A 27,034-nucleotide genomic window follows, 5' to 3' on the forward strand; every position below is an offset into this window, starting at 1 on the left:
AAACCAATAAAGAGTGAGGACTGAGAATGATTGACACAAGTCTCAGATGAGCTGGGTGGTGTTGGGGGTAGTAAATGTAAATACTCACAGATTGTGGACAGAAGTGCAAAGAGAAAGGCTGAATAAAACAATAAATGTTGTTCAAAAGGATATTGTGGCAATTGATGGTCAGAATTGAGAACTATCACTTAAAGATCACGACCACAGCAACTGCAGTCTTTCTGGTGGCGACCTTCTTCTTAGTAGTATTTCAGGATTCAGGGCCAACAATGATGCATTATGCTGTATTTCTGAGTCATATTATTCAACTTGGAAGGAACCAGCAGTTTGTGCCTTTCCTATGATCTTGCTGCACTTATTCTTCTTTTCGTTCAGGATTTAAGAAGTATTGTTAGTGCAACCTTGATGGATAACTATTGGAAATAGTATATCCTGCTGTAACGGCATGTTAATGAGCTGGGATTGTTGTGGATAGGTTACCAAGGAAATGGACAGTTTTGTCTTGGATTGTGTTAAGCTATAGTGTAAGTTTCTGGTCAATGGTTGCACACACATGCAATTTTCCACCCCTAGAAAATTTGATCGTGGGGCCCAGCAAATGGTAGTGCCAATGAATATCAAGGGTATATAGTTAAGAGTTTCTGTTGTTGGAAATAATCATTGCATGGTACTTTTGTAAAATGTATGTTCTAGATACATGCTATTTCACAGCCCATGCCTTTGGACATTGATGCAATGCAGGTATATACTGCTTCATTTGCTGAAGGGTCGTGAATGGAATTAAATATTACACAATCATCAACAATCAACCCATTACAGATCTCATCATGGAAGGAAGCAATCTCATTCCAAATTTGTTCCAGAGGTGATCATAAGTGAACATAATTTTCTGAATGAAGCCACTATACAAGGCAACAAAATGTCCCTCTTTAAGCTAGTTTGCAGGTGACTACAGTTATTTTGCACGGTACCTAGTCCTTCCGTTTGAGTTCTCATTTGCAAAAACTAAAACATCACCTCCAAAGTAAATATTGGACTCAATGGAATTAGGGGAAAAAAAACAGTTGGTTCATTAGCAAATATTGACATACATTACTTGGCAGGATACTTGGGAGTATTGGAGGAGCAGAGGGATCTGGGGTACATGTCCACTGATCCCTGAAAGTTGTCTCACAGGTAGATAGGGTAGTTAAGAAAGCTTATGGAGTGTTAGCTTTTATAAGTCGAGTGATAGAGTTTAAGAGTCATGAGGTAATGGCGCAGCTCTATAAAAGTCTGGTTAGGCCACACTTGGAGTACTGCGTCTAGTTCTGGTCGCCCCACTACAGGAAGGGTGTGGAAGCATTGGAAAGGGTACAGAGGAGACTTGCCATGATGCTGCCTGGTTTAGAGAGTATGCATTATGATCAGAGATTAAGGGAGCTAGGGCTTTACTCTTTGGAGAGAAGGAGGATGAGAGGAGACATGATAGAGGTATACAAGATATTAAGAGGAATAGATAGAGTGGACAGCCAGTGCCTCTTTCCCAGGGCACTACTGCTCAATACAAGAGGACATGGCTTTAAGGTAAGGGGAGCAAAGTTCAAGGGGGATATTAGAGGAAGGTTTTTTACTTAAGAGTGGTTGGTGCTTGGAATGCACTGCCTGAGGCAGTGGTGGAGGCAGATACACTAGTGAAGTTTAAGAGACTACTAGACAGGTATATGGAGGAATTTGTGCTGGAGGATTATATGGGAGGCAGGGTTTAAGGGTTGGCACAACATTGTGGGCCGAATGGCCTGTACTGTGCTGTATTGTTCTTTGTTCTTTGTTATTACAGAAATATAGGAAACTTGACAATTGAATCATCTGGTTCTGCACTAAACAATGACTTCCTCAATTTAGTTAACCATTATCAATAATTTCTATTAGATTTTAATACCACTGAGAACATATTATCAAATAAACAATTTGTTTCAGCCATCATGCCAAAGAACAATTAGCATTAAACTCATCAAGATACCAGTGCTGCATGCTGTACTAATGAACCAAAGGTATATTTCTGCAGACTGCTGTAACAAGAAGCTATAATGGGTTGTGGAACACAAATAACAACTGTTTTCCAATGTTCAGCACAAAAAAAAATTTGAACTTAAAAATTAGTAATGAAGTATTCAAAATACATTATTTGTATATTGGACACATTCTGCAGCAAAAGAATTGCAACAGTAAATATGATGTAAAATTGCCAATGAATTTTCTACACAATGTGGCAATGTGGTACTTTCATTATATCTTTACTCAGGCCAAAAGTTTGTACACATGTGAGGCCATGAAATAAATCAGTGTACAGCCTACTGTTTTATACTCTGCTTATTAATCTGAAACAGTAATTTGAGTAAAGGACAGTTCTAGGGTGTTTTCCTTTTAGGTTGTCAGGATAAACAATATTTCACTTTACGATTTCAGATAACAATCCTACATCTCAACTATTCCCACTTTTGATGAAATGTCATCAGTTTGAAACTGTTTCTGTCTCCATAGGTCATCCCAGTTCCCCAACCTTTTTTACACCCTGGAGCCTTAACATTAACCGAGGGCTCCGCAAACCCCAAATTGGGAACCCCTGGCATAGTTGTTGCCTTATCAGCTAAATATATGTAGCATTTTCTCTTATTGTATTAAGTACATTATAAAAAGTCTCTTTAAATGATGATAGAATCTCAGATGATGATGAAGGGTGTACAGAAGTGAGATTACCAACTAGTGGAGTGGTGGTGCAGCAACAACCTTGCACTCAAGACAGAAGAGCTGATTGTGGATTTAAGGAGAACGTGAACCAATTCTCATAGAGGGATCAGAAGTGGAGAGAGTGCACAGTTTCAAGTTCCTGGGTGTCAAGATCTCTGAGGACCAAATCTAGGCCCAACATATCGATGCAGCTATAAAGAATGCAAGACAACAACTATACTTCTAATGTTGAAGAGATTTTGTATGTCAACAGAAACACTCAAAAACTTCTACAGATGTACTGTGGAGAGCATTCTGAATGGCTTTATCACTCTGATATGGGGGGGGGGGGGCGCTACAGAGGGTTATAAATTTCATTGGCTCCAACTTGGGTACTGGCCTACAAAGTAACCGGGACATCTTCAAGGAGCAGTGTCTCAAAAAGGCAGCATCCATTATTAAGGACCCCCAGCACCCAGGGCATGCCCTTTTCTCATTGTTACCATCAGGTAGGAGGTACACACTTCAGAAGCCTGAAGGCACACACTCAGTGATTCAGGAACAGCTTCTTCCCCTCTGCCATCTGATTCCTAAATGGACATTGAACCCATGAACACTACCTCATTTTTTAATATATATTATTTCTGTGTTTGCATGATTTTAATCTATTCAATATACATATACTGTAATTGATTTATTTATTTTTACATTTTTTCTTCTACATTATGTATTGCATTGAACTGCTGCTGCTAAGTTAACAAGTTTCACAACACACACCAGTGATAATAAACCTAATTCTGATTAAATGCAACAGGTTTTGATATTAACAGCATAATCATTTAAAATCTCAGAATTTTTCTTTAGATATTTTAAGTGACTTTGTGTAAGCTTTATTTATTTCCATCTCATTTGTTCATTAGAGGCAAAATTCAATGTGTTTTTATACAAAGAATATTCTGAGCGAAGGAACATTAATTACATGGTGTTGCCACCTGCAGTCACCAAAGAGGAGGAGGTATTTGTGCTCACAATTTCCTATAAGCAGTTTGTTAACCTGTTATTATGAAAACAATATTTTAGTAGGATGCTGGTTCCTTAAGGTTGTTCTAGCCAGGGATGATGGTGGGAGTAGTCTCCAAATTGCGTGCACCTCAAATAACATCTAACAACTAAGTCCAGGTCTTGGTCTTCACATAAACTAAGCCCAGCAGATCCATTTCAACCGACAGGAGAAGGGGCAAAGGTGAGTTACTGGCACTTTTGGGTGGGCCTGCTATCAGGGCAACGGTTTGCTCTCCATATCATATCACCTTGGGTTGCATATCACATAGACAGCTGGGACACAACATCCGCGGTCGACCCCAAACAACAAAGGGTGTCAACAGGATGCTTCACTACTCAAGGTTTCAGCATGATACAGGTAAATAAAAATTCTACATGGAATTTATATAATACTAAAACTCTCATGCTCTGTTTGTCACCTCCAATTAGCACAAACGGTGCATTACAGCGACACTATAATTGGCTAAATCGACTTAAAATGCAATTACAGAATGCAGGCAAAGTTCAGGGTTATATACCAGTATAAAATTGTTCATTTGCCAAAATCAACTGCCCCGTCATGACCCGAGAGCCGATCCGCCATCACGGAAATCGGGATGCGACACCACGATGCATGCATACGGCTAGCCTCAGCAGCGCCTCACGAGGTTCACAGGGCCAATTCCACCTTGAGTGATCAGGCAGCTTTTGCAGTGAATAGAGATGACAAAAATCACACAGTATTTGACAGGCAGCTATATCGAGCCCTCTAAAGCTTTTGGATTGATATTTGGATTTCCAGTTCATGAGAGGGAACCAGCCGTTGTTCACCTTCAAGTGCACCTTCCCCAACAGCATCGAGTATTCTTTGAGATAATGCTGCTGTGCAACTGAATACTGATATGGCAAGAACCACTTTAATGGAATTCATGGATCTTTGCACTTGCGATCCATTTGTAAGAACCCTGTACTATGCGGATATTCCCAGATTCTACACTTGCACTAATAAGAGAACAGAAAGAAGGAGAATGGGGAATAGAGTGGAGGAGTACTCCGGGATTTTTGAAGCAAATGTTCTGGGTCAAGTGTATACCATTTCTCCACGAAGTAGTGACCTCCACTATTTGAGACAACTTCTTCATCACATAAAGGGACCAGTATCTTTCAAATCATTGAAAACACATCATGGAGATATCCTTCCATCATTCAAAGATGTCTGCAGAGAGAGAGGATTGTTGCAAGCTGATGATCATTGGCAGTAAACTATAGAAGAAGCGGAGAGAACAAGAATACCCAGAGCAATGAGAGATTTGTTTGTTGTCTTGCTAACAAACATTGAAATCAACAATCCACAGCAATTATGGAACCGTTTCAAGAATGTAATGTAAGATTGTAAGATTTCTTACAAATGGAAAGGAGAACTATCGATGATCCTGATATCATGATCGATGACAGGCATCATGGGCAAGCTCTTCTGTATTTCCAAGGGAATCTTGAGAACTTGGGCAAAACACTTGAAGAATATAACTTGCCAACACCAAAAAGGGTACAATTGCTCAAAGTGCTGGCAATCTGGAATTATTGTGTGAACTGCAATACAACAGAGATGAACAGCAGTAATTTGTTTCACAGAAGGAGCCCCTATTGAATAATGAGCAAACAGAAGTATATGATTATGTGTGCGACTGCTTGGAAAGGAATCCCTCTTCAATGATTTTCACCGATGCACCAAGAGGAACGGGCAAGACATTTATCATCAACTTGATCCTTGCTAAAGTTAGGCGAGATGGAGGTGTTGCTATTGCTGTAGCATCATCAGGTATTGCAGTAACATTGACGCCTGGTGGTAGGACAGCACATTCAAGAGTCAAAGTACTCCTCAAAGTCAATGAAGATGCCCTTTGTAACATCAATAAAAGCAACAATACTGCAAATTTACTCCAAAATGCGAGGCTTATTGTCTGGGATGAGTGCCCCATGATTAGGAGGGAGAGCTTCGAAGCCGTGGACCAGACTCCTCGTGATGTATCTGGCAAGAATGAGGCCTTCGGGGGTATTTCAATCTTGTGCTGTGGCGACTTCCATCAGCTTCTACCAGTTGTGAAATGCAGAAATGATGCTGATGTGGAGAATTCATGCATAAAAATATCCTACTTATGGAGAAGCTTCATCAAGTTTCAATTGAAGAGAAACATGCGATTGAGTGAGGGCGAAGGATGATATTCTGAGTTCTTATTGGATGTTGGAGAAGACAAGATTGAGAAAAATGAAAACGATGAAATCGAATTACCTGATTCTGCCAGCAAAAACTATGGAAAAATGCATTGATTTCATCTACCCGACATTCGACAATCCTGCGGAACTATTCTCAAGGAATTCTATCTTGGTTCCTGTCAATGAAATGATGCGAAAAATGAATTTCACATGCATTAGACGTTTCCCTGGAATCATGAAAAAATACTGTTGCTTCAATGCCATAAGGAGCTAACGCCACTCATTTTTCTTGATTCGGTCGAACTCTCTGGATTGTCCCCATATAAACTGGAATTGAAGAGGGGATCTCCCATCATTTCAATGAGGAACTTGGATCCACCAAGGCCTTGCAATGGAATGCAAATGATGGTGGAAGAACTGCATGATAATCTCATCGTAGCAGAGATAAACATTGGTGCATTCAATAATGACATTGTCATGATCCCAGGAATAACGCTCAATTATCAGAAGGGGAAGATGTCCCTCTTCAGCACAGCCCGTTCCTGATACAGTCATGCTTTACTATGACCATACATAAGGCACAAGGTCATACAATGGAGAATGTGTTGATTTATCTGGGGAAACTGGTATTCCAGCATGGTCAGCTGTATGTGGCTTTAAGCCAGGGAAAAAGAAATGAAAACGTTAGAGTATTCTTGAAGGGTGGCAAATCAACCAGAAATGTTGTCATCAAAAGTGTCCTTCATTAAATGAGGAGCCATCTTTGTCTTGCCACGCATCTTTATTCTTTAATTAACTGAGTTTTTCTTCTTTAATTTCCAAAGCACATCACATCAGACTGCACTACCTTTCTCTCAAAGGGTGCCCCATCGGGTCACCCAGTTGTCTAGTCTAATCTAAAAATTGAAAAGGCCATTCAATGCTCTTTTTTCTTGTGCAATGCAACCTTGCAATATGCGGCTTTGGAATTACTACTGGTATTATTACGTCCCAAGATGGAACCTGAGTAAATATTAGTTTCAATTATACCATGGGTATCTTATTTTTGAAGTGTTTAAATTATTCCCCAGACACCAGTGTTCTGTTGAGGTTACGCTGTAGTTATGTCTATATAGTCCTTCTAAGACCAACAGCGCCACCAACTGACCACTGGATGAAAGTTAAAAAGACAAAGAGGTCTAAAGTAGGTAACCCAGGAAAGAAAAGAAAGCTTTCTTTTTGATAGCCAGGAAGTGCCTGTCCAGTCCAGTCCAGTCAGTCCCAGTCAGAGAAATGAGGAATTGAGGAGCCAGGTTGATGTAAGAGGTTCTAAAGATAGGACTCGTGTCCAAATTGTACTTTGATTACCTTGCATCTTCAATTTGTGGTCAAATTGTGAGGATTCTTTGAGGGTTGCTCACTGATTTCAGGGGAATTCAAAACCAGGAGGGTCAATGATATCCCCTACACTGAATACCTCTTCTTGGATTATGTCACCAGCACATGTTGGTGCTGTTTTCCAAAATATCAAATATGAGTATGATTTTGTTTTTTGTTATCAAAAATTCCTTTGAACTCAGCTTTCCAGCTTTTGTATTAGAAAAGCAAGGAAGCTCTGAAAATGGCAAAGGATCTACAATATATGAATAAGTGAGCCCATTCTCTTTGATGGTATCACTGCTACTTCGTGCTACCAGCTTATTTATATAGCCCAAACATTACACTGTAATATCACGTAGTGACTCAGATGAACATTTATTTGTTAAGTGGTTTACACCTTTAAAAATTAACCTGTACATCAATATATCAACTGAACCTAGCATAATAGAGGTACACTGGTAGCAGTGTGCTCTGACAGAGATTCTTGGAACTCATTTCAGGAAGGAGTCAATTTTTTCCAATGATGCATTTGATGGAGCTGGGAGAAATGGAAACTGGAGAACGAAATAGAAAGATAAATCATGCACTGCACAGCTGATGTACCAATCGTGTTAATGCAACCCAACAGGGTATTTGATCTTGAGTCTCTTTCAAATATGCAGGCACTTTCCAAGCACCCAATATTTCATTAAATGTCTGTCTGCATTGATCTAATATATAATTGCAACAATTAAGACCATAAGATATAGGAGCAGAATTAGGCCATTTGACCGATTGTCTGGTTGACCCAATTTCCCTCTCCACCCTGATCTCTTGCCTTCTCCCCATATCCTTTCATGCCTTGACTAATCAAGCACCTTTCAACTTCTGCCTTATGTACTCCCAATAACTTAGTCTCCACAGCCACCTGTAGCAATCAATTTCACAGGTTCACCCCTCTCTGGCTAAAGACTTTCCTCCTCATCCCTGTTCTAAAAAGACACTCTTTTACTCTGAGGCTATGTCTCCTGGTCTTGGACTCCCCCACCATAGGAAACATCCTCTCCACATCCACACTATCGAGGCCTTTCAACATTCGATAGGTTTCAATGAGGTCACCCCTCATTCTTCTGAATTCTGGTGAGTAGAGGCCCAGAGCCATCAAACACTCATCATTTTTATCAACAGAGCCATGCTACCTCCTCTGCCACAATTCAGTGATGCCCACAATGGCATAACATGCCGATCTGTAGCTGTGCTACAAGTTCAACTACTGTATTCCATACACTGCATGCATTCAAATATAACATCTTCAGTCCTGTAATCACCCTTTTTGATGTTGTCCGCCTTTTACATTGTAACTCATCCTGTTGACTGCAATTTTGCCCTATCATCAGCCTCTCCTTGCTAGCAGTCTCACAACACACTGTCTCTGTAAAGCAACTACCTCATCCTCAGCATTATCACTCTGGTTCCCATCCCCCTGACAAATTAGTGTAAACCTTGCCAAACAGCTCTAGCAAACCTGCCGCAAGGATATTGTCCCCCCCCCCCCCTTGAGTTCTGAGATAATCTGTCCTTTTTGTACAAGTTGTACCTTCCCGCTAATAATCCATAAATAAGAACTCCTGCCCCCTGCATCAGTTCCTCAGCCATACATTCATCTGCCAAATCATCCTATTCTTACCCTCCCTGGCGTATGACACGGGCAGTCATCCAGAGATTACTACCTTGGAGGTCCTGTTTTTCAGCTTTCTACCTAGCTCCCCAAAATCTTTCTTTAGGACCTCCTCGCCTATGTCGTGGTTGCTGATGTACCAACCCTGCTGGCTGCTCACTCTCCCACTTTAGAATGCCATGGACCCAATCCGAGACATCCCTGACCCTTGCAAACAGTGGATTCCAGTTAATTGTGTTACTGGTTAATTGGGGCATGCACTTATATGGGACAACTCTTAAAGAGCAAAAACTAACTGAGAAAATAGGCAGGACTCCCTTCATTTATTTGGGACGCTATGCTCCTTAACTGGGACAGGAAACCGTTGCCGAACAATTTCTAACTAATGGCAGTCACATGCACTTGTGTGGCCATTAGACACTACACTGTGCTTAGAGCGAATAGCTTTTTTTTAAAAAATGGTGTCATTTGCAGGTGGTTGTGTTGAAAAGCAATGATCTTTGACACTGATAGCTGGCGAGAAATAAGCAGAAAGGTAATTCAGAACTGTTTGCTCACTGTGGTTTCAAGCATTTAGGCTTGGAGATGCCAGAAACAGCCAGAAATGAAAATGAAACGATTTCACTACTTCAGTAAGTTAGGAACTATAAAGAATTTGAAGGTATCAATCATCTTGAGTGTTACAACAAAATTTAAAATTAGGAAGAAGCAAACAATGTAGGAAGGTCATCTATTATCTGCACGAGGTGTCTATGCTGTTCTTGTTCATTCACAGTTAATCAAAAGACCACATCAGTGTATACAAAATTAATTACTCTGCTGATACCTAATAGGAGCCAATACACAGTTTTATAATACTATAGTAGTATTGATAGTGTTTGTTCTAATTCATTCTATATTTCATTTAAATACATAATTCATGACTCAGTTAAACAGTTGTTTGTCTTTTTTTAAAATATCTTTTTAGCTATTTCCATGAAACTTCAGCTCATTGGAGCAGCTGCTTAATTGGGCCAAAATGTACTTGTCCTGCTGTGTCCCAGTTAACTGGAATCCACTCCATATTCCTACATCAATTGGTAACAGGGCTCCAACTTTTAAATGGCTCTCTCCATTTTGCCACAGTGCTACTCTGATTGCTATATGCTTCTGTGTTTTGAATTCAAACAGAAGCAAGGCAGGCAATGAAGTGGGGAAATGTAATTCCATTTCATTGACTATTATGTCAACATTCTTGTTCATCAACATTCATGGGAAGGGTGATAGGGGAAAGGATCTAAGGATATTCTCCAAGCTTCAAGCTTCCTTGAAAAAATGCAACATCTTTGTTGTCAGAAACCCTAGCTGGTTAAAATGCAGAAGGAACATTCAGAGTGACATTGAGACTCATACAATGGGACCACACAGAAACCTGGTGTAAATGGTGGAAGAACCATACCACTTCACAAGCCATCCATACCTCCCCACCCAGTCTGCAGTTCACAAATGGGCCTCATCAATCACCTAGAATCTACAAAATCAGAGTGGAAGCAAGAACGAGGGGTCACAGTTTAAGGATAAAGGGAAAGCCTTTTAGGACCGAGATGAGGAAAAACTTATTCACACAGAGAGTGGTGAATCTGTGGAATTCTCTGCCACAGGAAACAGTTGAGGCCGGTTCATTGGCTATATTTAAGAGGAAGTTAGATATGGTCCTTGTAGCTAAAGGGATCAGGGGGTATGGAGAGAAAGCAGGTACAGGGTTCTGAGTTGGATGATCAGCCACGATCATACCGAATGGTGGTGCAGGCTCAAAGGGCCGAATGGCCTACTCCTGCACCTATTTTCTATGTTTCTAAGAAAGAAGCAAAGAACTGTCAGGCTGTGCTACCTTGACATGTACAAGCATTTAAGTTCATTTCCTTGGGACATTTCAATGAATTCTCAATCTTGCCTTATCTGTACACAAGTCAGAGAAATAAATACATAGATATAAAAGTACAACTTTACTGTATTGACGGCAGATGTATAGGTACAGTTTGTTTCACTACTATCCACTTTCTGTTATGGTCCGGTCCGTGGACTCCGGACTCCGGGTCCCTTGTTTCGGTCGGACTTAACCATAAGCACCTGATGCTCATCCTGGGACTGGGAATATGTGGCCCTGGGATTGAGTGTGGTTGGGGGTTGTCTTGTCAAGCTTCCCTGGGAGCAAATGTCCGGTGGAAGGCTAGAATGGCCACTTACACCATCTTTAGGCTGGGATGGAGAACTATTGCTTCTTGGAGCCTTGCTGTCAGTAGTCGGAGCTGTCATTGCAGTATGGAGTCGGCTGTTTCCCGGGCCAGCTGGGTGGCCGTCAGCCACTCCGAGCTAGGTAGGGATCTGGTTATTTCCGTAACCAGCCAAGGTTGCTGGCCATAACTGCGACTCAGAGCAGCCCCGATGCAGAGATGGAACTGTCTGTTGTTCTTCGAAGTTTGTCTCTTCCTGTCCTCGCCCCATGGGGTAAGGTGAGGGGTTATATGGGTGGCAGGGTTTGAGGGTCAGCATAACATTGTGGGCCGAAGGGCCTGTAATGTGCTGTACTATTCTCTGTTCTATGTAAGTCAGGCCGTTCTGCCATTGCCCTCCGGGGGAATCTGTCTTGTCTTGTCTTTTCCTTCGTCGGGTAAGTCAGGCTGTTCTGCCGTTACCTGGTGGATGGTCCTGCCCCTCCTTGGTGTGGAAGTTGAGTCCCGGCTTGTCGAAGGGCAAGTCCTGGCACTATGTTGATGTACAGTTCCTAGTCTGCCTCCAAGCTCCAGCCTCTGAGTTATGCAAGCCTCGAGCACCAAGACCCCAGAACCCAGGCCTTGTCACGTCTTTGCCTGGTTTGGGGTCCGAGCCTGAGTCAAGACCCAGGTTCTGGGTCCTTGTCCAGTCTCGGGCTCGGAGTCCACACCCAGGATCCTTGTTCTCCGTCCCTCGTCCTGCTCCTGCTTCCCTAGCTTTGTCTGTGACCTGTCCCGTCCTGTTCCTAGTACTTCAGTGCCTGTGTCTTGCATTTGGGTCCATTCACACTTTCTTCCTAGTCAGCACCATTCCTTAGTGAAGAGTATTGTACCCTAGTTATCAATACCACCTAGTTTCTAAGAGGAACAAGGCACTGTCTCAGTGATATTCTATTTTTGCTTGGAATAACAGACCTTGTTTATAATTTCTCCCTTCAATTGCATTATAAATTAGGCCCATGATTTTACTTAATCCTCCCAGTAGGAACTTGGCAAGTGCAGCCTAGAAGTCTATTTTACATCTGCCCTATTTCACATCCATTAATGTCAACACAACATAAAGCTGGTAGTATGTAAATAAGCATCCAAAAATAGATGTGATATAATTGTCATAAAGTATGTACAAAGATTACAAATCTGATAAGATTCAGACTGATATTCTCAGCTTGATTGTGAAACCAGGGCATTACAATTGGAAAGTGTCAGCATAAGCTGCTTCATGCACTAAAATTCTGGTAATCATTGTGCAATTCACGATAAGACTTGTGGTGCCCTGAAAACCTTCAGCTCCCAACTCTTTGTTCACATAAATGAGTATTACAACCAGGGATTTTGATCATTTAACTGCGAGTTTTTATTTGTGAATCGCATGCTCCTTTTTTCACAACACAGCCCAAAGAACAGGAAAAATTGTAAAGCAATGATAAACTAATTGTTCAAAAACTTCAATGCCAGCAGTTCAAAAGTATTCACCCCCCCCCCCCCCCCCACCTTTGCTCGGTACTCAGTTGAATCACTTCTCATAGCTATTACAGTCAGTAGTCTTTCTGGCTAAATCTCTATTAGTTTTGCACAATGTAGTGGAGTAAGATTTGCCCATTCCTCCTTGCAAAATTGTTCAAGGTGTGTCAGATAGTTAGGAAAGGGCAATGGATGACAATACTGAAGTCTTGCCAGAGGTATTTGATTGGGTTGTCAGGATTCTCACTGGGCCACACAAGGACATCAATTTTCTTCGTTTGAAGCCACTTCATGGTTGCTCTGGCAGTGTGCTTTGGGTCATTGTCCTGCTGAAAGACAAACTTCCTCCCCAGTTTAAGCTTTCTTACAGAAGCTAGCAGGTTTTTAAATCCGGAATCTCTCTGTATTTAGCAGTTTTCATCTTCCCATCAATCCTGACCAGATTTCCAGTCCCTGCTGCTCAATATCATCCCCATAGCACAATGCTACCTCCACCATACTTTACAGAAGGGATGATGTTAACCTTGCTGATGTGCAGTATTGGATTTATGCTATACATACTGCTAAAAAAAGCATATCCTTTCCCTTAAAGACTCTGAAAAGTGTCACTGTACGGTACTGTACAGATGTGGAAAACTATCCTGTCATCGGCTGAGACTAAAGTGGAAATTTTTGGCCTCAACTCATGGTATAAATCTAAGACTGTGCATCAGCCAGGTCACACCATCCCTACTGTAAACAACATCTTCTCCATCAATAAGATGTAGGCAACATCTTAATTGACTTTTATGAATTGAAATAACAAATATAAGCTGTTTCAAAAAATGGTGCATAATAGAGATATTTCATGGTGACTGTCGTGATCAGCGGCCCAAAATCTAGAAGATACATCCAAGTATTCAGGAGGCAAAATCTTTGTAGTTCAGTGTTTGCCTCTTGTGATGATGTAATGTAAATAACAAAAAAAATTACGGTCAGACTGGGTACTCCAACATTGATGGCAGAATACTTTTGAAAGGAACTATATTTCCTCTCTAAACATAGTCTTTATTAGCTATAAAACATTTTATTAATTTATTGAGATACAGCATGGAATAGGTTCACAGGACAATTTACAATGACCAAGTAACGTACTGACCATTACATCTTTGGACTGTAGGAGTGAACATGGAGTACCCACATAGTCACAAGAGGAACTTAAAAACTCCTTACAGGCATCAGAGATTTGTTCAAATTTTTACTACAATTATGCAGCTATCATGGCTGAGAGACAAAACAATACATATAATAATATATAATAAACAATATATATATATCCTGCCTGCCTACTGCCTTCCCAATGGATATCTTCCCCAGAGAGATACTAGAGCAGATAAATCAAAATGAAGGTGAAACTAAAAGTTTGCTCACCAATGCCATACTTTTGCCGGTAATATTCTTTTGTAAATTCATCACAATCACAGAGAACCACCTTCCGTCCCCAGACATTTATCACTGTCCCAATCATCAAGTCACAATCCTTGTAGAACTCTTGCTGCACATGTCCCGTCTAAAAAATATAATTATAATTGTGAATAAATATGTCAATAATTTAGAATCTTTTTAAAAGACATTGTAGTTGGTAAACCTTGAAATATTGATTTTGGTACCTTAAGACTATCCAGAATATAGCGGCCTCCAGGCCCCACTGGTCCAAAGGTGTTCAGTAGTGTTCGGTCTGTAATCTCACCAGGATGATATAATCGATCTGGAATATTCTTTCAACAAAGATAGAATGCTCAAGACATTATCAAGTAAAATTTACTTTTTCTTGTCTTCTAAGTACAATTCTAACATGAGAACAGTTCAATCTAGATTCACTGGTGAGCCAATAATATCACTAATCTAACAGAAAGAAGAATAGTGGTTAACCAAAGATGGGCAAAAGCAATAGCCTAATCATTAATTAGGAAATAACAAGCTTTGCAAGCACTTTCACAGAAAGTAATCAGCTACACAACAATAACAAGAAAAGTAAATGACACAAAAAGGTTGGTGGTGTTGTGGAAGTGTAGAAGGTTGCTGTAATTTATGACAGCACAGTTTCAGGATGCGGAGCTGGGCTGAGAGGTGGCAAATGGAGTTCAATCTGGAAAGTAAAAATGAAATGATGCACTTTGGAAGATTAATTTGAAGGCAGAATACAGGTTTAATGGAATGATTCTTAGCAGTGTGGTGGAACAGAGGGATCTTGAGGTCTATGTCCATAGATCCATCAAAGATGCCATGCAAGTTGATGGGATGGTTAAGAAGGTGTATGGTGTGTTGGCCTTCATTAGTCACAGGCTTGAGTTCAAGAGGTACAAGGTAATGTTCCTGCTCCATAAAACTCTGGTTAGACCACACTGAGTATTGTGTTCAGTTCTGATCATTCATCATAGGAAGGATGTAGCAGCTTTGGAGAGGATGCAGAGGAGAATTACCAGGATGCTTCCTGGATTCGAGAGTACATCTTATAAGGACAGGTTGAGCAAGCTAAGGCTTTTCCCTTTAGGGAGGAGGATGAGAGAAGGGTGTGTACAAGATTATAAAAGGCATAGGTCACATGGAAAACCAGAGACATTTCCCCAGGATGTGATAGCTAATACAAAGGGACATAATTTTAAGGTGATTGGAGGAAGGTATGGGTAGATGTCAGAGGTAAGTTGTTTTTAACATGGTGAGTGGCAAGTGTGTAAATTGTGCAGCTAGTAGTGGTAGAGCCAGATACATTAGAGATATTTAAGAGACTCTTAGTTCTGCACATGAATAACAGAAAAATGGAGGGCTATGTGGGAGGCAAAGGGTAGATTGATCTTTGTGTAGGGTAACTGATTGGTACAACATCATGGGCTGAAGGGCTTATACTATGCTATACTGTTTTATGTTCTATGTTTTCAGTTAACTTTATTTGGGATTTTAAAATCATTTAATAAACTACATCCAGAGCTGTCAGGCTCTGACCGTAGTTCTTCCACCATTCCTGACTTCACGAGTGATGCCAAACAATAGTAGAGTACTAATATTGTATCAGTTTTTAAAAGGAAGTATGACAGTGTAACTGCTCCAAAACCTTTTTAAAAAATTTTTCTCACCGTAATAATATACTTCACTGCAAACAAATTTTCTGCTGGAGCTGCTGCCTCCATTCCAGAACCTGCAATACTCTAACCTGAGCTACAGTACACATGTTCAGTGACTGGATTCCAAGTCATGATCCACTTATTCACTGAAGCAGATGAGAGTATAGCTCTTGTAGGAACTGTACAATGCCACATTCCGACAATTCAGTGGATCATTTACCATATATGTTGTAGCAAAGGCTGACAATGATCATAGAATTCACCACTGAATTCCAGTATCTGTGCACCAGCACAACCTTTGGTCATCTAAGTTATTTGAAAAACAGAACACTAAATCCACTCTAATGCTCCTTTGCCGTATTTGTTCATTAGCTGCACATGGAAGATCGTCTACACGGAGTAGAGTAGGCCACTGAAAACTATAGAGGTTGATTTTCAGTGGCTCTTCTCTGGACTGACTGCAATGACTGATTTGATTCCAAGAAAGTATACCAAACTAGCACTCCAAATAGCTAAGTGTGACAGTTCAGCATAGATTTCTGAATTACTATCACAACCTGTTCTGAATATTTATATCCAGAGTCATGAAGACAACTGACTCAACAACTGATTTCACACCGTTACTCCTTGTATTGCAAAAGAAATTGAGGTAGCATGATATCTGGACTGAGGAACTAGCATGATGTCTCCATTTATGTACTAATGGAATGGTCAACTAATTTTATGCTAACCTTTATGAAAAGTTGCTGATGAATTCGGCCATATTCTTTGTAATTGAATGCAGGCTGTGTGGCAAACCTGATGGACAACCAACCCTTTTATGGGCCTGTTTTCAGACTTCACCATTAGACGTCTTCATTTAAATCCTCATCAGTGTCCTATAGAGCAGAACTGGAACATGTACTCACCTTTTGGCTGTGGATCCCTCATGTTGATGATTCACCACCAAATTTAAAGAAGTATATTATACACCTTTAAATACCCCTGAGAAGGATATAGGAATGCTTATCCAGCTATAGTAATTTTCACACAGCTGAAAGGTTTGCCGTTTCAAAGGATGGCTAAAAATGAACCACCTTGTTATGGGTCTGGAAATTTATCCGGGTAAGGCCAAATACGGGCAGTAGGGGAGGAAATCAAGCATGTGAAGCTAATTCTGCTTCATTCATTGTAAGAAAATGTTTTTTTTTGAAATTCCAGATTTTTAAATTAATCTTTCTAATACAACAAAATGCATAGAAGTACCAGAACAGTCAAAGAGATTCAGAGTTAGGGAATGTACAAATTTGCATGTTTGAAAAAAGGACTTTTTCTTTTCTCTTTCCACGGATGCTGTCTGACATGCTGTGTTTCCGCAGTAGTTGTTGATTTTATTTGACATATGTACGGCACATAGAATGTTGACTCTATGTGAAATATTGATATTATGGTGGCTATTATTTTTTGACCAGATTGTCTGGTTAGCAGTACAATGAAGGTAACATAGACTTAAATAGTAGATAGAAATTCATCGTGGAACTACAATCAGTAAAACCAGAACTGGGTTGTCTATATGCCTGACTTCCTTCTTCCACTTCTAATGCTATTGCTACCTGTTGGGATTTGAACTCAGCATATCATTTTCAGTTACTCTGCAGAATTGGATGAGTGCAGTAATTTAATCACTGCACTACCTTTCTGCCTTCTAAAGTTCTTTTGAGAGAAATTATTGATTATAACTGAGTGAGCAACTTTGAAAACTACTGATACAATATGGATATAATGTTTGATTCTGACCACATTCATAAGGTCATTTAACATTTAGACAGCCATTCCAGGATTATACTGCTTGGGCTCTTCACTTCCATCTCGACAATAATTCACTCATACTGCATTTGCAGAATGAGCCTGGAGATATTTCAATGCATAGCGGACATTTTATTTCCTCTCTACTTTTCATCAGTGTCCCTTTGTAGAATTGGCAAAGCACAACACTTGCTCTCTCCTGTGATGTGCCATGGCTGCTGAAGAAAGTTGCAATCACCAATACTTTCATCTCCAGTCGTTTGTAAGCCCTAAAATGTGTGCCTTTTCAGAGTTGCAAAAGTTGGCTACTGATACTCCAGGTTAGCTTCAACTATTGGCTGCTAGAGAAACTGGACACACTACTGAGGAACTAATGAATGTGATTAGCTCTGGACAGTCATAATAAAGTTTATAAACAGTTCAAACTTGATGCACTTTTACAAACTTGTGCCCATTTTCCAGCACTGTCGACTACTTATTATGTTTATACCTTTGGTAGCTTGTTTCGTTTGAGAAACACATCAACAGCATCTCTGCCGGAATTTGGGGGGAAAGCCTCTCGGATCTCAATAGTGTTGTCTGCCAGGTAATAATGTAGAACAAGCTCTCTGAAGTCTCCAAACTGAGTTTCTCTGTCATCCCAGTAGCAATAAAATCGTAAAACATGCTTATCATGGTCTAGAAACTGCTTAAGTGTATCAGTTTTCTCATATGGCCGGAGAGGTTGCATGTTTTTCTCCATCTGCAAGAAATACAGAAGGTACACAATGAATAAAAACCAGTGAGAAAGCCTTCCTGGAGACTATAATAAAGACTCTTCAAAATTAACTTTCTTTACATTGGTGTTTAAGGATACATTCAATTTATGCCATTTTACACATTTCATTTCTTTAATTGTGCACTGTTAAAACAAAAAATTTTGCTGTAAGTTGTCCAGCACATATTAATAAAAATAATAACATTTATAGAGCACTTTTCATACAGATGATCAAAGTACTTTGCAATGGGATAAACTGCAAACATGAAAATAAAGTTAGAAATAAAAATAAATATGACAATAAAGGACAAAAAAATGTTAGTTAAAAGCAAGATCAAATAAATAAGGTTTTAAGCTGGCACTTAAAATTGTCAACTGAGTCTGCATCCCTTATAGTTTTAGGTATTGAATTCCACACTTAAAGAGCATAATTCAAAAAAGCTGAACTACAAATTATCCTTTAAGGGAGACTGTTAAAATTTAAGAGATGGGTAGAAGACAACCTGAGAGTTCGAGCAGGATTGTAGAATAAAAATGATTCTGTGTTATACTCTGGTCCCATACCATTAAGAACTTTAAAAACAAAAAAGAGAACTTTAAAATCCATTCTGAAAAATACAGGATCCAGCGCAGAGTAGATAGGATGGGAGGGATATGCTCCCTCACCCTGGTTTTAGTTAAAAGTCTTGCAGTAGCATTCTGAATGAATTGGAGTTTATCAATAGATTGCATTGGAAGGCAAGTAAAAAGTGCATTGCAGTATCTAGTCCATTTGATACAAAGGTGTGAAGTAGTTTTTCAGCATCATTGTGATAGAAACGGGCATGCCTTTCCAATATTTTTGAAGTGTAAAAATGCTGCTCTGGTCACTTCCTTATCTGAATCGAGATAATACCAAGGCTTGTTATTTCTGTTTTACAAGCTAAGGTGAATTCCCAAGTTTATCAAAAAGTTTCTCTCTTTTGTCTTCATTTAGTTTTAGGAAATTATTGCTCATCCATTTGTTCGTTGCAGCCATACCAGAAATCATAGAAGATAGGGTGTTATCGTCATCAGTTTCAACTGAAATATACAATTGTGTGTCATCTGTACAAGTGTAGAAAGCAAGTTTATGCTCTCTAATGGCATCCCCTAAGGAGAGCATGTACAAGGAAAGGAGTAGGGGCCCAAGACAGCTTCCCTGAACAACACTAAAAGGTAACTTGTATCTCTTAGAAATATGACCTCCAAGAGAGTCAACAAATTTTACATCTAAGATATACGAGCAAAACCAATTAAGGACAGCATCAGAGAGACCAACCTACTTCTCCAAGCAATCTAGGAGAACATTGGGGCCAATTGTATCGAAGGCAGCACTTAGATCTAGAAGAATTAAAACTGATGCCGTCAGTCCTCAGCCTAAAGTTGCTGGTAATTTTGGTAAGGGCTGTCTCCGTGCTGTGGTTTGCTCTAAAATCTGACTAAAACTCTTCTCAAATATTGTTCACATTCAAAAAGTTATTGAGTATGAAAATGACTTTCTCAAGAATCTTGACCAGGAAGGGAAGATTTGTTATAGGCCTGCAGTTAGCTAGTACATCAAAATCAAGGATTGGCTTTTTAAGTAGGGGTTTGACTGCTGCAATTTTGAAGGTATCTGGAACAACTCCAGTTTCAAGGAATGTGTTAATAATTTTCCTAAAAGATTTGAATACACTATTAATAGAGTCCTTAAGAAGTGCAGTAGGAAAAGGGTCAAGACAGCAAGTAGACTGCTTACTCTTTGTTACAATCTTACAGAGTTCTGAATCAGAAATACTCATAAATTTTGACATGGTTGCCATCTTTTTACCAGGTTAGCTACAGAGATCCACTTGATACTCATTTGCTGAAGACTTCACTTGATGTTCATTTACTCAAGAGTTTTAAACATAATATGTGTTCATTTGACAGATACTGGTCCTCTTCCTCTCCTAAAAGCTCTTATATTATAGGTATTACCATGATATTTTTGCAAGATGTCAATACTCAGGCATTTTAATACAATAGAATTATTTTGTGTGAGCCTTGACATGAAGTAATAATAGGCTATTAAAGTCAAGATTTATTGTAGCTGTGCACATCCCTTCTATGTGCAGGAGTGGAATTACAAATATGATATTTTGACTATCTCAAAATTACCTGTCAAGCTGCCCTTGCATTCCAATTGAGCTCACCTACTTCAAACAAAATCCATGTGAAATCTGTGTGACATGATAATTCAATGGATGAAGGCAAGACAGTGGATGTTGGACTTTAGCAAACCATTTGGCAAAGTCCTGCATAGGAGACTGGTCAAGAAGGTTTAGTCACTTGGCATTCAAGATGAAGTAGTAAGTTAGATTAGAGATTTGCTTCATGGAAGAAGCCAGAGCATGATTATAGATAGTTGCCCCTCTGACTGGAGGGGTACCTGTAGGAATCGGTGCTGGGTCCATTTGTTGTTTGTCATTTATATCAATGACCTGGACGATAATGTGGTAAACTGGAAAAGCAAATTTGCAGATGAGGATATAGTGGACAGTGAGGAAGACTATCAAAGTTTGCAGTGGGATCTGGACCAGCTGGATAAATGGGCTGAAACTTGGCAGATGGAATTTAATGGAGACAACTGTGAGGTGTTGTACTTTGGAAACAACCGGAGTAAGTCTTACATGGTGAGCAGTAGGGCACTGAGGTGTGTGATAGAACAGAGGAATCTGGGAATACAGATCCATAATTCCTTGAAAGTGGTGTTACAGGTAGATAGGGTTGTGAAGAAAGCTTTTGGCACATTGGCTTTCATAAATCAATGTATTGAGGACAAGTGTTGGGATGTATAAGACGTTGGTGAGGCCTAATTTGGAGTACTGTGTCCAGTTTCATTCACCTACCTGCAGGAAAGATGTAATTAAGATTGAAAGAGTGCAAAGAAAATTTACAAGGATGTTGCTGGGACTTGAGGACCTGAGTTACAGGGAAAGGTTGAATAGGTTATGAATTTATTCCCTAGGATGTAAATAATTGAGGGGAAATTTGATACAGCAATACAAAATTATGAGGGATATAGATAGGGTAAATGCAAGCAGGCTGTTTTCACTGAGGTTAGGTGTGACTAGAAGTAGAGGACACAGGTTAAGGGTGAAAGGTGAAATGTTTAAAGGGAACATGAGGGGGAATATATTCACTCAGAGGGTGGTGAGAGGGTGGAATGAGCAGCCAGCGCAAGTGGTGGATGCAGGGTTGACTTCAAAATTTAAGTGAAATTCGGATAGATACATGGATGGGAGGGGTATGGAAGGCATTGGTCCAGATACAGATTGATGAGATTAGGGAGGTTAATGGTTTGGCATGGACTAAATAGGCCAAAGGGACTGCTTATGTGCTGCAGTGTTCTATAACTTTTTGACTCTATAACAGACTCGTAGATTGCAAGCAAAATTAAGGGAAAGACTGAATCTTGCATATATGAGCATTAGGTAAAATGGGATTCAAGGGGAAGGCTGGGGATATAATAAAGATTCAGCTATCAGAAGTAAACTGTAATCTAGAAATGCCAAGCCATTTATTTCTATTTACTTAAGTTTGTTTCTTACTGATTTATATAAATACCAGCATTTTAGTCATGATCTGCACAAGCCAAAGGTCTGTTCCTGTACTGTACTGTTCCACATTCTATAACTGGTTGTTTCATCTAGTGTCTTAACTGAACTGAAGTGGAAGTGGAATGAAGTGCTGTTAAACCCAGCAATCTGGAAGAGAGAAAATCCAATTGATACAAGGCTTCCACAGGAGTAATTGTTCAGATTCAAGTATATAGAAAGTGTAAGGCATATTAACTACAGACAATTCCTGTGTAGCATTGTGGTGGCAGTGGGGAGTGGGGAGTGCTGGAGTTGCATTCCTAAAAAATTGGTCCATACTTTAATTTTTCCATTAAGTTAAACTGCATCATCTATGCATGCATCAAGAAAGATGAGATGAACGATAAATAATTTTGTGCTCATTTACTTTTTCACATAGCTTTTCTAAGAGTGGATTTTATTCCGTATCTCAAAATTTTGGGAAAATGACTTGTAAATTCTTTAATGGCAAATTTCCATTACCCAAATATCTGTACAGCAGTGATTGGTTGTATTTAAAGAGAGAAGAGAAATATAATTATAATAGAAAAAAGCTGCATCACCCATTGGTAGCAAATTGTGAGAAAATCTATTTTGTCACAGTTGTTAAAATATATTTTAATTTATTAAAGCAAAAGAAAAAAATGTAAATGTCAAAATAGAACAAAACTTCCTTGGCTTTGTGTTGAGATTCTTATTCACTCTATCAAGTCAAATCAAACACACTAGCATCAAAAGTAACAGTTTAAGAGTCATTGGAAATTTTGTTCCAACCTATATTGTTGAATAGAATTATTGACATAGCTGGTTGGTTTTCTTTTTAAACATACTCTTGCAATCATTGTATAAAAAACTGGTCTTACTTGCTCGCGTTTTGAAATATATGGATCTTCGGGAATGCAGCCTGGGGGGTTCAGTTTGACACCCATTTTCCAGAGGAAGTTTTTAGTAAATTGATCACAGTCCACAATCATGAATGTCTTTGAATAGAAAACAATTTCTTGGCAGAGATTGAAATGATCCACTGTGTAGAACTGATCATCATACGGAGGTGGAAGAGGAATACGATGACGATGGATTATCGTTCCTAAAAAGGCAATAAAAGCATAACTGAAGTTTGCCTTGTTCTGTTCTATTTCTCTATTTTAGACTTGTAATGCTTAAGCTCTCTTCGATTATTATTCTGGATCACTTAAATTACAGTCTAAGCAATTACTTGCTCCTGATAACTTCAATGGCCTGGCTGAACTTAGACAGGATAACTAAAATAAAACTTAAAAGTTATCTTAATTCTGCTTGCCTATTTTCAGTAGCTGATTTAAATCATTACAGAATACTTGTTGCTGCAGTCTCTTTGGCCACCATTTTTATTTCACAGATAAAATAGCATCTGTGACAGACTTGACTAAACTTCAGTACCTTGATTGATGCCACTGTTTTTTACTTCTGGTTCAATAACTTGTATTGTGTCATCTTCCAAATAAAAGTAAATCTTGCACTTTCTTATTCGATACTGTTCTTCTCTTCTTTCCTGTACACTCTCTTGAAAATAGGCTTTAAAGCAAAGTACCTATTAGACAAGCACACAGTTAATTGGTTCTGAATCCAATGTCTTCAAATGCTGGTTTATAAGATAGTAGATATCTAAATTCTCCCCATGGAGATTGTGAAATTTTTCATTTATTTTGAGATTAACTAAGAGTTTAATGAGCTATAATTAAGAGTGAGAAATGAAGTTGAGGTAAGATTGGGCATGATACAATTAAATGGTAAAACAGGCCTGAAGGGCCTACTCTTGTTCCTTCATTGGTGAAAAAGTTGGTTCAAAGATCATTTAAAAGATGGAAACTCATGAAGGAGAAAATTTCAGAAAGTGAGACATGGAGAGCTAAAAGCATGCCCAAAGTGCATGAGGACTAAGGACCAGCAAAGATTGTCAGAAAGGATGGACAAGAGTCTATGAAGGAAGTTAAAAACTCAAAAGTGGTAACGTAGCATACTAGAAGCTAGAAGAAAAGCATGTCAGCAAGGACTTACCTGATGGTTGAGTGTAAATTGGTACAAGTTGGAGAAGGTAACAAAGATGCAGTTTACTAAATAGTTAAGTGGCTAAAGCATGAATAAACGTTTCAGCAGTAGATTAGCCAAAGTAAAAGCCAAGGTACAAAGACAAAAGAGTAAGTTAAAGTCAACATCTCATGCAAAGGCCTCTTATACATTGGGTCTGGTTTAGTAGTTAGAAGGTATGAAGAGGAAGCCAATGGGGAGAGGTATGAAGTGGGTGCGGAGAAGTCTTTATTTCGAGTAGGGACTGAATAATGGATTTACCCATGTCAATGAAAATATAGAAGTTATCACTATTCTAAAAGAATGATATAACATAATTAATCCAAGGTCATATCAAAGAATGTGAAAGGAATGTATGTTTAAAGCTTTATGTGATGGCACCCAGGAATGGCAGACGTGATATACTGTAGTTACTCAGCTAGGGTAGTCCAAATGCCTCTACCACCAGAGGATGAAGACATCAGGCACACAGGGGAACAGCCACTTCCCTTTCTTCTCAAATCATACATCATACTCACACAGAAATATGTTGTCATACCCTCATCAATGCTGGAATTCCCTTGTAAACAATAAACATACACCATTTTCTAGAAAGATTGCAATAATTCTGGAATGTGGCCTTCTAACATCTTTTCAAGGTGGACAATAAACACTGGCTTTGCTATCATAACCTGCTTCTTATAACAAATCAACAAATAGAAGAAATTTTAAAAGTCAGATTTTGTTGGGGGGAGCAGTGCAGTGATTTGCAGATAGACGCACTCTGTTACTACGAATATGTCAGAGTAAAATAAAGCAATGGCAAATGTAGAAAGAACATAACACATTATTTTCTGCAATGAAGGCTACAGTGAAGTCAAAGAAAACATGAAGGGAAAGCTGTTCAGGATTTTTGCTGGACTGTTTTACTCTAATCTGCATACAGTATACATACTTATTGGAAGGAAGTAAATGTGTGATGCTTCTGTCAGTACTGCAAATCCTCCAATATATCAGCGAATGATCATTCTTCATTATAAGTAGGGACAAGCCATGGCTCTTACCATGAAGCATGTCAAAGATGCAGAGCAAAACTTGGCAGAGTCTGAGGAATTGAGGAGTTGCTTTGAATAACGAAAGGAAGTCATTTGATCTATACACCCAGTTAATTCAAGGTTTAAACTAAAAGGTTTGAATGTGAGGAATTGAATGGCAAGGTGTTCAGGCTCAGCGAACAAAACATAATGGTGGCAGCGTATTAACTACAGTTTTTACTACGAATGCCGTTACGGAGGAAGTGGGCACTGGAAGTGCTGCTGAGGGCGAATATCACGGAGTAAAACTTTCAAACAAGGGTTGTTTTAGTCGCAAATGAAACTAATATGGATTTGAAACGTACCTGCTTATCAAAGGCGACCCACGATGGCGCATCGCTGCCTTGTCCCTTTGGGAATACACTGAACTTGGGCTTCAACTTCTGACCAAGCAATGGCTCCCCACCAATTCCAGGCTTTTCCTCTCCCACCATCATTGGGACGTCATTTGGAAAATCGAAGTGATGGGATTTATGAAACTTTTCTTTTCCTAACTATAATAAGGGGGAAAATAGTTATTAGCATTAGCGTCCAGGGAAACTAAAAACAAAATTAATGGCAGCAAGAGGTCCCGCATCCCGAAAGATGTCCATGTTGTGCATTTGCGTTCCCCGCAAGGTAGGGGAACCCAGTTCTAAAATAAGTTTTAAAGAACAAAATAATTCGTAAAGCGTTCGGTATTTATTACTCACGTTCCTGTTGAAGGTGTTCCCCGGTAAAAGTGGTAAAGTCATACTGTTATCCAGTAGCTGAATTGTTATGTAGCGGAGAAACTGAGCGAAGGGTGAGCACAGAGTTATCGGGCCCCGCCGTTGCCTCGGTGACGCTGACGTGTCCAGGAGCAGGTATTCGTGTTGCTCGGAAACAAACATGCCGCCATTAAGGAAAAGAAGTTTTAAAACTCGATTTTGGAAACTCTGCTTCTGCGACCGTTTTACCCCATGTTCACCTGCTTACGTTTGAAACTCAATTCACAAGCTTTTCCTTAGAAGACGAATAGACTTAGATTGTTGGTAGAGGAGGCCATAAACTGAGGCTACACACACAAAATACTTGATTCCAATTCAGGCAGCATCTGCAGAATCTCTTCTGTTTTAAGAACTGAGGCTTCTTGTCACTCTCGCGGGGTGAGAGCATTATTGAAGAAGAAACGTCCCTCGGACGTAATTAGACGAAAGAGAACAGGGACGATGACATGAGAGAGAGCATAGATGTATGCGATCGGCTGCTCGGTAGAGGGAGGAAAGTGCACCAAGTTCCAGGGTGTTCACATCGCCGTCGACCTCACCTGCTCCCTCGATATCACTTCCCTGAACAAGAAGTCACAGCAGCACCTCCACTTCCTGAGGAGATTGAGGAAAGCGAGATTCCTCCTCCCCCACCTAAAGAACTTTACAGCAGCACCACTGAGAGAGTCCTGCTAAGAGGCATCTCCAACTGGTACTAGAGCAGCAGAGCACTGGTCCAGATGTCCCTACAAAGGACTGTGAGAAAGGCCAACAGGATCATAGGGGTCACCCTGCCATCCATCGGGTACGTTTATCTGGATTGCTGTGTACACAGGGCACTTAGTATTATCAAGGATCCCACCCATCCACCCAAGCATCCTCCTTGAAATTCTATATTTCAATTTCTGAGAAAACTTAGAATGGAATTTTTTAATTGGTTAACACTTCATCATTATGTGCCTGCCACTCCCTCCTACAATTCAAAGTGGTTCATAGGGCCCACATGACTAAAGATAAGCTATCTCATTTTTATTTGGATATATCTCCCTATTGTGATAGATGTAACAATGGAGAAGCTTCACTAATTCATATATTTTGGACATGTCCGAGTCCTGAAAAATCCTGGAAGCAAGTATTCCAAACTTTCTTTGTACTTTTCAAAGTAAATTTTAAGCCTAACCCTTTGACTGCCTTGTTCAGTATTGTTGTA

At 39.6% G+C, this 27,034-nt stretch overlaps 1 protein-coding gene across 1 annotated transcript in view; it reads right to left on the reverse strand.

The window, feature by feature from the left end:
• Nucleotides 1-26,192, reverse strand: part of efhc2 (EF-hand domain (C-terminal) containing 2) — a 50,807-nt gene extending 24,615 nt beyond the window's left edge. The window contains exons 1-7 of the mRNA XM_059968279.1: nucleotides 25,789-26,192; nucleotides 25,402-25,590; nucleotides 23,376-23,526; nucleotides 22,820-23,043; nucleotides 18,070-18,321; nucleotides 14,343-14,450; nucleotides 14,104-14,242 (exon numbers count right to left, since the gene is read on the reverse strand). Coding sequence (XP_059824262.1) covers nucleotides 14,104-14,242; nucleotides 14,343-14,450; nucleotides 18,070-18,321; nucleotides 22,820-23,043; nucleotides 23,376-23,526; nucleotides 25,402-25,590; nucleotides 25,789-25,968 — 1,243 coding nt within the window. The 5' untranslated portion in view covers nucleotides 25,969-26,192. The remainder of the gene's footprint in view (nucleotides 1-14,103; nucleotides 14,243-14,342; nucleotides 14,451-18,069; nucleotides 18,322-22,819; nucleotides 23,044-23,375; nucleotides 23,527-25,401; nucleotides 25,591-25,788) is intronic.
• Between the last annotated feature and the right edge of the window lie 842 nt (nucleotides 26,193-27,034).

This window comes from Hypanus sabinus, chromosome 4, assembly GCF_030144855.1.
Source record: "Hypanus sabinus isolate sHypSab1 chromosome 4, sHypSab1.hap1, whole genome shotgun sequence".
NCBI lineage: Eukaryota > Metazoa > Chordata > Chondrichthyes > Myliobatiformes > Dasyatidae > Hypanus > Hypanus sabinus.